Source organism: Schistocerca gregaria, chromosome 4 (genome assembly GCF_023897955.1).
Source record: "Schistocerca gregaria isolate iqSchGreg1 chromosome 4, iqSchGreg1.2, whole genome shotgun sequence".
In the NCBI taxonomy this organism is placed as follows: domain Eukaryota; kingdom Metazoa; phylum Arthropoda; class Insecta; order Orthoptera; family Acrididae; genus Schistocerca; species Schistocerca gregaria.
This window is the reverse complement of record NC_064923.1, coordinates 483396282-483411062: the sequence shown is the minus strand read 5'-3', so window position 1 is coordinate 483411062 and position 14781 is coordinate 483396282. Positions and strand designations below refer to the sequence as shown.

Sequence of the window (14781 nt, the reverse complement as noted above, 5' to 3'; positions counted from 1 at the left end):
GTTTCTTTTATGCCATACGTAAGATCTTTTAATGTTTTACACGTACGAACGTATGGGCTTCCTGTGTCGTCATAGCTGCGCAAGTGCGGTGACGCCTGTTATTTGGCGTTCTCTTGCAACTGCTGAAACAAATAACAGGTCGCGGGAAAATATTGCGAATGGTGGTTTAAAAAGCGTTACATTCAAAGCAGATTTCCTTTTACGCAAGATGAACTATGTGCAAGAATGTACGATGAATTTGTTAAATCCCAAAGCATTTGACTCTCATTTAAAAATCAACTCTGAGGATGACCATTTAGAAGAATTTCGAGCCCAAAAGATCAGACATTTATATCATTTTACTGGCACATTTGTGTGATGTATTGTAAATTGTAACATGTGCAAGAAAAGATCAACATGATATGTGGGAGCTTAGCTTCTTTTCCAGCTTATTAATCTTGGAGACCAATATTATATGTGAATGCTGTGTATATTAATTTAAACCATTAACTTTCTGTATTTGTGTTCGCGCTACTTAAGAGTGATCTTGCTATTGGCTCACTACATCATGTGTCCTATGCTGCCATCAGCTGGCTATTAGTGCCTTTCAAATAAATGCACTTTGCAATCTCGATTTCAATGTTTCAGAAAGTAACTGGCGGTGTTTCGTGGAATTCAAATTTATGCCTTCGTAATACAAAAATGTGCAGCGTACATGTTGCTGCACATCAAAGGTCTGTCTTTGAAAATGTTTTGCCCCTCTGAGTTTTGTTTTCTAAAGTGCCGGGAAATTCTACTCTGGTATATAAAACCATTAACATTCAAAGAATTGATGAGGAAGCGTATACTGTCACTCAACACGGAAAAGCCGTATTGTCACCCGGGAGAGAGGTTATTTTTAACTGTGAAATCCAGGAATTTTTTTCCTTGTCTATGTATGCACCCTGCTTACAGTATGTTTTGAAAATGCTCAATCATTATCCAAGACTTCATTTGACATTATTGAACAGTTTACATTGTTGCTAGCTCTTTCTACATTAATCGAATGTTTTTACATTTTAATGGCATTTTTATTTCTGTATGTACTGCATAAACATAAGTTTCTCTTCAGTTCCTCTCCATAAATATTGTATTGCAAATACCGTAGGTGTACTATATTAGTCACTTTTTGATGTGGTAACTCGGCGGCAGTCTAAAAGTTAGATATGATTCTATAATGAAAAAAGCAACCCGACTTCCACATATCTACATTCCTTTGTTACTAATAGGTAGTGCAACTGTGCTGTAACAGAGCTGATGCCAAGATATTCATATTCAGCTGACTTATTTTGAATAAATTTTTGATCCCATCAGTCATCACTGTCTGATCATGTAGACAGGAAAGTAAATTTAACATAGGTACTCAACAATGGAAACTCCAGTTAGAAATATCAAAAATTTTTGGAAAAAGATTCTTTCTTACTGTAAAGAAGACAAGTCACAAAAGTTGCAGACAGGCACATTTAAGATACTTACATAAAGCTTTCAGCCATAGCCTTCATGAGTAAAAAGAGAACATGTCATTCACACTTGCAAGCAAGCACAGCATGTGCACGCATACCTGCCAACTCCAGCAATTTGGGTCAGAATGCAACTATCACATGGGATGCAAGCAGCAATCCGGAAGGGATGGGGAAGGGGAAGAGATAGTAGTGTACAGCTGGGGAGAGATGAATGCTGTCTGATGGAGTGTGCAGGGACTAGACTGCCAACAGGAGCAGTGCCTGAAGGTTGTGGGGCAAGGAGGTGGGCCAAAAAAGGGGAGGAGCTGAGAAAGACGAATGAATGTTTTGCAGAGGGCTGCAAATGATCAGGATGGAAGATGAGAAATAAGAGATGATGGGACGGGGTAGAAACTGTTGGGTGGAGGGTGTGGGGACATTACATTACCATAGGTTGAGGCTGAGGTAATTACGGGAGCAGAGAATGTGTTGCAAGGATAACTCCCATCTGCGCAGTTCAGTAAAGCTGGTGGTCGAGGGAAGGACCCAAATGGATCAGGTAGTGAAGCAGTAAATGAAATAAAGTGTTAAGTTCAGCTGCATGTTGTGCCCCAGGGTTGTCTACTTCGCTCTTAGCCAGAGTTTAATGGCGGTCGTTCAACTTGGTGGACAGATGATTTGTATTCGTACCAATATAAGTACTCAATAGTAATGTGCAAACTTAATACTATTTCTGTACCACCACCCAATGTTAAATGTTAATATAAAAGTATGCCTTTCATTTCCAAAGCGGTCTGGAGTAAATAATGTTTACTGATACTTATGATCACTCATTGTTTCTTAACATCACACACGTGTAACATACCTAAATGAAGCCAAATGCTGTATCGAACGAAACGTGAAGAATCACTTTAGAGTTTACTCTGTATTGGAACCACTATAACCATGTCACAACTGCTTATGTCACAACTGTTCGCTGTACATTTCACACAGTAATTAAAAATGAGTAACACAGTACCTGTTGCAATTTGAGCCTGTGCCAGTCTTTCTCTTAGCTCGTTATTACCTTCCTTCTGATAGTGTATGTAGAGGGTGGAAATGTTGTTACTACCTGACTGACACTGTGGCAGTGTTAAGAACAGTAACAGTTTTACTTATTATATAACTTAGAGAAGATTGCAAAAAATGTTGTATCGAAAAGACATAATATGAGAAGTTTTTGTGGTACTAGTGCACTACTAGTGTCTTCAACAAATGAATAATTGCACTAAATACCCATGATTCTTCAAAGGCAATGGACTTTGTACCAGTGTATAACTCATGTCCATTTATTTCCAAGCAACACAGTTCCTTCTAGTCCTCCATTTTGCATTTGTTGGTCACTTAAATTGACTGGTAAAATGTATTCACACCATTGTATGGTAGATACACTCGTAATTCTCATATCAAAATCTGTAAGCTCTGAAAAGTTGTCATGTTATCACCTAAAATTTGTGCATAGACCTTGTCCTTAAGCCATTAAAAAGAAAGAGCACATTAAACTGCTCACCCTTGCTAAATAAAGTAAAATTGACAATGAGAATACAAAGTTGACAGCAGTAGGATTTTAGTTAACAATTCAGGTCAACAAAATACAGGAGTACTGTGTACAGTTACCCAAATTCTATCACTGGGGCCAGGTACTTTTAGTATAGTGGTAAAGCAAGCTAGTGATGCTACCTAATGGACACAAGTACTACCCAGGTACTAAGTTAGGCTATATCAAAGACAATGTCTCTTGTGCATTTATTGGTATTTTCATCTGGTACATCTCACACTGCATATGCAGATTAGTTGAAGTCGCAAAAAATGATGCAGGTATCCAGTCTAGTGCTTTGTTTTTAATGTTACAGCATGACCACACATCTTAATCCTACAGTATGACATGGACAGTAAGGAATGCTCGTTGGTGGCGTGTGTACTACCATTTGCTCTTATTTGCCAATTCCCTACATACAAAGCATCAGACCCAAAGAAATAAAATGCTAAGTCTCGTAACTTACAAACCCGTGACTTCAATAATTGAGAAAATAGCGAAAAATTGTTAAATTTTGTGCTCTTTCTCAGTCCTCCTACACCAGTATACTTCTAAGCTCTAATTTTGGTTTAGCCTGCTCAGTGTCGAGTTAGGATGATACATGAGTTTCTACACTTTGTGTAGACGGTTGAGGAACAATGGGAGCTGTATAATGGATGACGGATCAGAACTTCACTATTTACGTACTGTTGGGAGTAGCTTCGTTTGTTATTGACTATTTTTCTGTTGCTGTTAACATTCAGCTAGTGGATATTGCTATGTATAATCGGTGTGACGTCCGAATATGAAAACCTCAGTTCCATATAACATCTCAGCAACCATTGATTAGGCTTGTCTGGTTTCATTGAAGCAGGTGTACCAAATTGCTTTGCTAACCAAAGTTTGTAGCAACGAACAAAGTAGGCTGTGCTATTCTTAATGATATTTAAACTTTCTGTGATGTAGCATATTTCTTCAGCTAACTCAGAGAGTGTTTAGTAAGTTTTAAGACTTTTGTGAAGCTGTCAAATCCATTGTTGCAAGAGTGACAGAGAATATCTCTATAACCTCAATGAATGTGAGACTGTCATGGAATAACTCTTGTTTCAGAAACTGGAGACTTCAAATTTGCAGAAGTAGAGTCAAAAACTAATTAAATACCTGGGTTTGAAAGCTTTCACCTTGCTCAGTAATATTTAAGCATACATTTGTAGCAGATGGATGACAAGACAAAAACACACATTTCAGTGGAAAAAGCTACCTGCATCTATAATGGGTGGAATAACCAGTACATGTGGTCTGGTGTTACAGTGGACATAATTATCTGCAACCTGCTGAATCTCACTTTTGTTACCTGGTCTACACTCATCATGATACACTCCCACTCAAACTGTTGGCATATACACAATCTTTGGATTGAAAAAGAATTCGTGGGAGAGGTTGCTTGGCCAGTCAGGAAGTAGCCAATGCATTGGGTAAAAAGAGGCACTATAGTTGGGGTGTGTCATCCAATTAAGTTGGTATGCCTCAGTAGCAATTTCAAATGAAAGATCAGTTAGCATCACACCAGAACTCAGAGCATTCATAGCAGCCACCAACCCAAAGCAAACATTTTTCCAGTGTAACTTCATGAATGAGCAATGGCAGTGGAATATCAGATTAAATACACTGCCACATGGGATTGCATACGACAAAAGGCAGGATAAATTCTGATATAGCTTAGCATCTCAACCCACAAGATTATATGCTACTAATACGTGATCATTAGGTTATACATTGCAAATATCAGATAAATTAACGACAAATTTTATCTATCACTTTTGTTGAGCTATCACCAGCTGCGGGTCTAAATTCAGCTAATATCATTGTGAGCTGCTTTTCGTAACTTTTTAGTAAAGTGTAATTTCATGCACATCACTTTTCCTAACATACTTAATTTAGCTGCTTTGGTGTGCCACATCTGTACCTCATGTGTAAACTCATCAGAAGCCTTATTATGACTATTTAGCAATTGATCTATGATAAGAGATGTAAGTACAGGAGGACTATTTGTTCACCACCTCTGTCAGTGATGGGGACAGATCCAGGCTGCTATTACTATGAGGAGTCTCACATTAAAACTTGCCTTATGTTAGTTTTGATGGTAGTATTCCTGCACCAAGCTGCAGGACATTTGAGGCACCTTGCTACTCCCTGCTCTTGAAGATGTCACATCTGCACACCTGGTGGACTCCTGCCTTCCCCAAGCATGAATTCATGTAACTATTGAAGCATACAAAGGATTTAGATGCAAATTATATTAAGAAATTACACCAGGCACATATTTACAATATGTTTCACAAGTTACCCTTTTCATCAGCTTAAAGAGATTATGTATTGAATATTTTGAAAGTAGTGTGGTTAGTGAAATTTCACTGCCACATCTCTCTCTCTCTCTCTCTCTCTCTCTCTCTCTCTCTCTCTCTCTCTCTCTCTCTCTCTCTCTGTGTGTGTGTGTGTGTGTGTGTGTGTGTGTGTGTGTGTGTGTGTGTGTGTGTGTGTGTGTGTGTGTGTGTCCTCTGTTAATTAAAGCAACTTTTTTTAGGTGACAGGAGAGAATAAACCAGGGCCTATTGTGGATTTTGCGAGGAGTGGCTTGAGAGAGTTTGTCTTACAAAATGTAAAAAAATGTGGTTATACAAAACCAACACCGGTGCAGAAATATGCTATACCCATAATAGCTGGTGGAAGAGATCTCATGGCATGTGCACAAACTGGTTCTGGAAAAACGGTAAGAATGGGTTTATTTAAACATGTTTTCTAATATTTGTGTGTAATGAAATGTAACCCAGGTTGTTCTAGCTAATGTTTGCCTGTAGACATTTGGGTGCCCATGGTCATGGATGGGTAGAGGTGAGCGAACAGGTAATGTGTGAATATACTGGCAGCTAGACTGTAGCCTATGGCTAACTGCCACCCCCCTGTGGGTTTGGGGGTAATAGGCCCATGGTATTCCTGCCTGTTGTAAGAGGCAACTAAAAGAAGTTTCAAACGTTTCAGCCCTTATGTGGTGGTCCCCTCTTGGGTTTGACCACCATATTTCAAAATTATTCCAAAGAGCGAACCAATTGGGGAAGGGCGCCTTACTTGGTGCATTGTGGTTCGGTGGCACCCGTGGGGAGGGCCCTTGGTCGAAGTAGGTGGCATCATGGTGGTTGACATGTAATGAAGTGTGGCACATCTTCTCTTGCTGGTGGCCAACCACCAGAAGTCTCTAAGAATTTGAGGGCTCACTTTAAAGCAAACATGTATGACCTCAAATCATTCCCCTCCCTGGTCACACCATGGGAGGAATGAAAGGCTGTGAATGACACAGAGAAGTATTCGCCCCGGTACCTAGTTTGTTAGAGAGCTAATGGGCAATCCTTTGTGTCCATGAAGCCTCAGTTCTTTGTAGAGCATTTAGAGGACAAGTTTGGGGAGGTGGAGGGTTTGTCAAAAGTGGGGTCTGGGTAAGTCTTGATAAAAACAGCATCCTCTGTCCCGTCACGGGCGTTACTCGCTTGTAAGAAGCAGGGGGATGATTCTGTTACTATCACACCCCATAAAAGCTTAAATATGGTCCAGGACATTATCTTCCACAGGGACTTCTTTTACAGTCAGATGACGAGCTACACGCCAACTTAGAGTGACAAGGTGTCCATTTCGTTTGGCGCGTCCACCGGGGTCAGAGAGATAATCCGGTTGCAACTGGTTCCTTCATCTTGGTCTTCGAGGGTGACACATTACTCAAAGGTGAAGGTGGTGATCTACTGCTGTGATGTCAAGCCGTACATCCCCACCACCACCATCCGCAGGTCCGTGGGTTAGAATAGGCCCGAGGTATTCCTCCCTGTCGTAAGAGATGACTAAAAGGAGTCTCTCCTCCTCAGGGGGTAGTTATCGCCCTTTTCTCCTCTGTGCCCTCCCCCTTTTCTCCTCTGTGCCCCCCTTTTTCTCCTCTGTGATCCCCGCCTCGCGTTTGAGACAGTCTGTCCTTTCTCTCCCTCTCTCCCTTTTGTTTCCTCTTCTTCTTTCCTCCCTGTGCGTGCCTGAAGGCCAACCCACGCATTCGCACGCGTAGCCAGTGACCGGGTAATGCGTAATTCCTTGCCATGGGTAGACAAGTAAGGCATGCATGTACCCCCTGGTACAGACCAGGCCCGTGGAGGGGTGATTGCCTGAGCTGACACCTTGCGACCATGCCGATTGGTCCCTCCAGCTGTTTCTCGGGAGGTGTGACCTGAGGTGTAAACATTCACATAAGGGGGGAGTGCCCTCTGTGAGGGTCCCCAGAAGGAAGGAGTGCGCCATCAGGCACACTGGCAACCATGGGGGATTCCTCTGCAATGGGTTTCTCTTCTTCTCTCTTGACTTCTGCCCAAAAGTGGAAACTTGTCCAGCCACCAGTGACAGAAGTAATACCGTCTGTCCCAAAGCTCCTCGTAGTTTCTCGATCTGAGGACGGAAAAGATTTTTCATCTGTCAACCCTTTCATTATTCAAGTCTTGTACCACGATGCATAACGGTACCTTGTTAGAAACTGAGAGCGCTTTTCAGGCACGAAAGCTCCTTCGGGCCACCTCCTGTACACGTTTCCTGTCTGGATGGAGGCTCACTGCACTTTGAATTCGTCGCGTGGTGTGGTATATACTAGATCACTCAACAGATTGACTGACAAGGAGATTGTCTTTCTTTGCTGAGCAGGGCATGACGGCTGTCCATAGGGTCATTAAAAATGTCGACAATGACCTTGTACCGACCCAGACACTTTCCTTGACCTTTGATAGTGTTCAGCTGTCGTCGCGCATATAAGCGGGCTATGAGATTATTTCTGTTCGCCCCTATGTCCCGACACCTACGCGATGGTACCAGTGTCAGCGTTTTAATCACACCCGCCAGTCTTGCTCTAATGCGGCCAAATGCGTCGCTTGTGGTAGGGCCGCCCATGAAGGTGACTGTCCACCTCCGTCTCCTCGTGTGAACTGTCAGGGTGACTATGCAGCGTCCTCCTGCGACTGCCCCATCTACAAAGATGAAAACTGTATACAGGAAATTTGGATCAAAAAGAAAGTGTCCACCTCGGCTGCTCGCAAGCTATTTGCTAGTAGGAAGCTCATGCTGCTCCCAGCAGGGAAATACGGTACTGTCCTTGCCTATACTCGGCCTACCAGGGAGGTGTCGACGCAGACATGCGATCTGACCTTTAGTGTTACTGTCGTCTGTTAGGCCAGTGCTAAGATCGTCCGGTCAGCGTCTCCTCTTCCTCCCGTCACCCATATGACAGAGCACCTTCATCAGATTCCAGGCCGTCATCCATTTCACCTTGCACTCCGGTTTGAGTGGTACGCACTTTGATATGTATTCGAGCGAGCACTTCCCTTGTGTTATCCATCTCCTGCATCATAACCACTCTCCATGCTCAACTAGTTGGAACATCTCCAAAGCAGACTGGGGGCTCTTCTCTTCCAGTGCAACCTTGCAGGATCAAACCTTCGCAAGTTGCAATAGTCTGGTCACACACCTCACGGAAGTCATTCTCACTGCTGCTGAGTATTCCATACCTCATACTACTTCTTCTCCACGTCGCGTACTGGTCCGCTGGCGGACTGAAGCATGTAGACGCTTTACGTGCTCGTCGACGTGCTTTACGCACCTTTAAACAACCTCTGATGGCGAATTGTATCAATTTATAAACGATTACATGCGCAGTGTCGTCGTGTTATTAAAGAAAGCAAGAATGCCAGCTGGGCTGCTTCCACAAGCACCTTTAACAGTTTTACTCCTTCTATTGTCTGGGAAGCCTGCACCGGCTATCTGGCACTAAGGTCCACTCACCAGTTTCTGGTTTGACGATCGCGAATGACATCCTTGTAGCCCCTGAGGATGTCTTCAATGCCTTCGGCTGATTTTTCGCAGAGGTTTCGAGCTCCGCTTATTACCATCCTGCCTTCCTCCCCCCGAATAAAGGCAGAGGAGGCAAGGCCACCTAACTTCCGCTCTCGAATCGTGAAAGTTATAATGCCCCATTCACCTTTCGGGAACTCGAAAATGCACTTGCCCGGTCATGGTATCTGCCCCAGGGCCTGATTCTATTCATATTCAGATGCTAACGAACCTTTCTCCTGCGGGTAAAGGCTTTCTTCTTCGTACTTATAATCACATCTGAGGGTCATGTTCCCACATGCTGGTGCGAATCTATTGTCCCAATTCCGAATCTGGGGAAGGATAAGCACTTGCCTTCTAGTTATCGACCCATTTACCTTACCAGCTGTGTCTCTAAGGTGATGGAACTCATTTGGTTTGGTTTCTCGAATCTCGACATCTACTTACCAATGTACAATGTGGATTTCGTAGGTGCCGCTCTGCTGTTGGCCATTTGGTTACCTTGTTGACCTTCATTATGAATAACTTCTTGCGGAAGCACCAGACTGTGGCTGTGTTCTTTGATTTGGAGAAAGCTTAAGACACCTGTTGGAGGGCAGCCATTCTCCGCACCATGCGTACATAGGGCCTTCACGGTTGCCTCCCTCTTTTTATTCGTGCCTTTTTAATGGATCGACAGTTCAGGGTACGTGAGAGTTCTGTCCTGTCAGACGCCTATCGCCAGGGGAATGGGGTGCCTCAGGGCTCATTTATGAGCGTCGCTCTCTTCGCCATAGTGATCAATCCAATAATGGATTGCCTCCCAGCTGATTTATCAGGCTCCCTTTTTGTGGACGATTTTACCATCTATTGCAGTGCGTAGCATACAGGTTTCCTGGAGTGCTGTCTTCAGCGTTGTCTTGACCGTCTTTACTCCTGGAGCGTCGCCAATGGCTTCAGTTTTTCTGCTGAGAAGACGCTCTGTATTAACTTCTGGTTCTACAAAGAGTTTCTCCCACTGACCTTACATCTCGGTCCCATTGCTCTCCCATTCGTGGAGACAACAAAATTTTTAGGTCTTCCATTTGACAGGAAACTTTGCTGGTCTCCACATGTCATATTTGGCTGCCCGTTGTACCCGTTCTCTAAATGTCCTCCATGTTCTCAGCGGTACGTTGTGGGGAGCAGATCTAACCGTCCTACTTTGCCCATATTGGTCGATCGTCCGCTCAAAGCTGGATTGTGAGAGCTTTGTATACTCCTCTGCGTGGCTGTCCATCTTACTCCGCCTCAACTCTATACAACATCGGGGGTTTTGTCTTGTGATCGGAGTGTTCTATACTAGTCCCGTAGAGATTCTTCATGTTGAAGCCGGTGAATTGCCACTAACCTACCGACGCAATATACTGCTTTGTCGGTACGCTTGTAGGCTGTTGTCAATGCCCAACCACCCGTCTTATTGTTCCTTTTTTGACGACTGTCTCAACCGTCAGTACGGGTTGTATGTATCTGCTCTGCTATGCCCTGGAGTTCGCTTTCATCACCTCCTTGAGCACCTTGATTTTTCACTCCCTGCAACCTTTAGATTGGGAGGGAGCCAAACGTCACCTTGGCTCCAGGTTCGCGTTCACCTTGACCTCAGCTCGCTCCCAAAGGAGGTTACCCCAGCTACGGTTTACCGCTCCCAGTTTGTCAAACTTCATTCAAAGATCATTAATACAATCTTCATTTATACAGATGGCTCTAAGACCAATGACTGTGTCTGGTATTCTTTCATTGTCGGGGCACACAGTTTCAAGTACTGGCTCCATGGCCATTGTTCAGTTATCACAGCTGAGCTATTTGCCCTCTGCCAAGGCTGTGGTCCTCCAGCCTCGGACAGCTTCCCTCCCTGTTGCTCCCACACCACCTACCTCGGGAGCAGCACTCCCCCCCCTCCCCAACCATCGGGGACACTAGTCCCCAATTCTAAGCCGGAGAAGTGTAAGTCTTCTTTGGCTTCTCTCGCTAGGTAGGAATCCCTTGGGTCACTCGCTTCCCAGGCTCCTACCAGTGGCAAACCAGACACCCACCAGTGGCTGAAGAAGCCCCATGTAGCTGGTCGTAAGGCTTTGCGGTCCTTTTCAGTCCTGGAGACTGAATCAAAGAAGCCCTCCCAGCAAGGGCAACCAAAGGAACAGTGCGAGAAATGGAACTTGAATAACCCTGAGACCAAGGAAATTGCGGTGGCACCCACTCCCCTGCTACCTGCAAGCTCTGCGTCTGAGGATGCGGTGGAGATTCTGGTGTCCGCTGAGGACCTAGGTCTGGCCGATCCTTCAGACATATGGATGTCGCTCCCGCCAGTACTCAATCGGTGGCAGCAGGTGACCCAGTGGTGTATCTGCCTCCTCGGTCCCTTCATGCTTTTCTCAGCCCTGGACAATGTTGTTCTCCAGTGGAACTGCAGCGGTTTTTTTCCACCATCTTACTGGGCTCCGACAACTTCTCAGCCTTCACCCTTTCCTCTGCATTGCTCTTCAGGACGCTTGGTTTCTGGCGATGCGAACCCCAGCCCTCCATGGCTATAGGAGTTATTATAAGAACTGAACAGCTTATGAGACGGTATCTGGTGGCGTCTCCATCTACGTCCTTCACTCTCCTCACAGTGAGTCTGTCCATCTACAGACACCTTTAGAGGCTGTCGCTGTTCGGGTGTGGACGCCTCAGGCTGTTACTGTCTGCAGTCTCTATGTTCCACTGGATGGTGATGTCCTACAGCATGTCCTCGCTACATTGATAGCCCAATTGCTGCTACCTTTTCTCTTACTGGGAGACTTCAATGCCCATAACCCTCTGTGGGGTGGATCAGTGGCAACAGGCCGAGGCAGCATCATTGAGCAAGTATTGGCATGGCTCGTCCTTTTTCTTTTAAATACTGGTGCCTTCACACATTTCAGTGTGGTGCACGGCATATACTCAGCCATTGACCTTTCGACCTGCAGCCCTAGCCTATTACCTTCCGTCCAATGGAGTGTGCATGACAACTTGTGCGGTAGTGACCAATTTCCGATCACTGCCACATCATCACTATTCTGGGCACCCCTGCAGATGGGCTATGAATAAGGCTGACAGTGACTTGTTCACTTCCATTGCCACTATTGTGCCTCTTTCCAATGATTCCATTGATTCGGTGGTTCAGTTGGTCACCACCGGCATCGTTACTGCTGCAGAAGCTGCCATTCCCTGCTCTTCTGGGTCCCCTCGGCGGAGGACTGTGCCTTGGTCGCCTGAGATTGCTGAGGTGGGCACTCCAGCGTAACAAGTGGCATCCACATTGCCACACCTCATAGCCTTTATACGCCTCTGTGTGTGAGCCTGCGGCCTCATTTGCCAACGCAAGCAGGAGTGCTGGGGAAAGATATGTCTCCACCATTGGCCTCTGTACCTCTCCATTGCAGGTTTGGGTCAAGATTAGGCGACTCCATCAGACCCCCGTCAGCGTACCTGCGCTTTCACGGAGTGGTGCAGTCTGTACTGACTCCGACACAATTGCAAACTGCTCTGCGGAGCATTTTGCTCAGAGTTCTGCTTCTGCGAATTACCCACTGGCCTTCTGCTCCCTGAAAGAGTGGTTGGAATGTTGGAGCCTTTTATTTCACACACCACCCTGAATCGTACAATGCTCCATTCAGAGAGTGGGAATTCCAAAGTGCCCAAGCTGTTTGCCCCGATATGTCTCCCAGGCCAGATCACATCCACTATCAGAAGCTCAAACATCTCTCGGGGAACTGCCAGCGACTCCTAGACCTTTTCAACCGTATCTGGGTTGAGGGTGAGTTCCTGTCACAGTGGCAGGAAAGCATCATAATCCCCGTGTTGAAGCTTGCCAAGAACCCACTGGAGGTGGACAGCTATTCCATCAGCCTCACCAACACTCTTTGCAAGTGGCTCGAATGCATGGTGAGCCCGAGGTTGAGTCGGCTACTTGAGTCTTGGGGCCGTATGGCTCAGTCTCAGGATGGGTTCCATAAGGGCCGCTCTGCCACCGATAATCTGGTGTGCCTGGAGACTGCCATCCATACAGCCTTTGCCCGCCGTCAGCATCCGATCGCCATCTTTTTTTGACATGCGGAAGGCATATGATAAGACATGGGGACATCACATCCTCTCTACGCTTCATGGTTTGTGTCTTCGGGATCCGCTCCAGATTTTCGTACAAAATTTTCTGTCGCTTCATTCCTTCCGCATGCAAGTTGCAGCCTCCCATAGTTCCAGAGTGCGGGAGAATGGGGTAACACAAGGATCTGTCTTAAGTATCTGCTTCTTTTTAATTGCAATTAATGGTCTCGCTACAGCGGTGTGAATGTCTTTGTTTCCTTGTATGCTGATGACTTCTATCTACACTTTAGCTCCACGGGCATTGCAGCTGCTGAACATCAGCTGCAGGGTGCTATACGCAAGGCTACAGTCTTGGCCTGTAGCTCACGGCTTCCAGTTTTCGGCTGCCATGACCTGTGTTACGCATTTCTGCCGGTGACGCAATGTTCACCCTGGGCGACGCTCTGTTCACCCTTAGCCACGGCTTTATCTTGACGGCGAACCTCTTGCTGTGATGGAAACTCATCGGTTTTTGAGATTGGTTTTTGATACCCGGTTGACTTGGCTCCCTCACATTGGCAGCTTAAACTGACATGCTAGTGGCATCTTAATGCTCTTTGTAGGCTTGAGTCACACCAGCTTGTGTGCCAATCGGTCTACCCTTCTACCAGCTGTACCAAGTGTTAATTCTGTCCCATCTAGATTATGGGAGCCTGACTTAAGGTTCGGCATCGCCTTCAACATTGTAGTTGCCTGACCCCATCCTTCACAGCGGGATCTGACTCCCACTGGAGCTTTCCAGACAAGCTCAGTCAACAGCATACTTGTGGAGGCAGGTGTCATTGTGGTTCTGGTGCCAACGATTACTGGCTGATTATGCTACACACATTTGTAGCTTGTCCAGGCATCTCCATTATCGTCTCCTGTTCCCTCAGTTGGTCATCCATCTTCCGGAACGACAGGCCCATTAAGGGTGTACAATCGCGGTTCACATCAGAGCTCTTCTCTCTAGGCTTGAGGTTTTCCCTCTTCCACCTCTCTTCTGGGGCCCCTCTGTGTATACCCCTGTGGTGTGTGGACCGCCCATGCCTTTGGCTCGATTTGGCACAGGCTTCAAAGGACTCAGTCCCTCCTGAGGCCCTCCGCGGCCACTTTCTTTCAATCTTTGCCGGATTTGAAGGCTCTGACGGTGTCTATACTGACGGTTCGATGGTTGCTAATCGTGTTGGTTATGCTCTTACTCTAGGGGATCATTGTGAACAACACTCATTGCTGGCTGGCTGCAGTGTTCTCACTGCCGAGCTGGTCACCGTCTCTCGCGCCCTAGAGTGCTCCTGCTCACGCAAGTCCTTCATTATCTGTAGTGACTCCCTGAGCAGTTTACAAGCTATTGACCAGTGTTTCCCTCACTCTCATCTGCTGATGTCTATCCAGGAGTCCCTCCATACTCTTGCCCGTTGTGGCCGCTGTGTGGTCTTTGTGTGGACCCTGGGTCATGTCGGCATCCCAGGAAATGAATGTGTTGACATGCTGGCCAAACTGGCTGTCGGTGCACCAGCCTTGGAGATTAGCCTTTCGGAGAGTGACCTGGGTCAGTTTTGCGGCAGAAGGTACTTTGTGCCTGGGGTGAAGAATGATGAACCCTTCCTTCACCCAACAGACTTCGGGCCTTCAAAGAGGGTACTGGTGCGTGGCACTCCTCCTCGTGGGTCTCTTGCAATGACTCTGTTGTCCTCTGGTGGCTGTGCATTGGTTGCACCTGGATAACACACAGCTATTATTTATTGCGCCATGAGGACCCAC

At 45.9% G+C, this 14781-nt stretch overlaps 1 protein-coding gene across 2 annotated transcripts in view; it reads left to right on the top strand.

Annotated features, from left to right (window-relative positions):
• Positions 1-14781, top strand: part of LOC126365986 (ATP-dependent RNA helicase vasa) — a 63111-nt gene that overhangs the window by 22005 nt on the left and 26325 nt on the right. For both annotated transcript variants that reach the window (XM_050008799.1, XM_050008800.1), the window contains one exon: positions 5600-5785. In XM_050008799.1, the coding sequence (XP_049864756.1) occupies positions 5600-5785 (186 nt within the window). The remainder of the gene's footprint in view (positions 1-5599; positions 5786-14781) is intronic.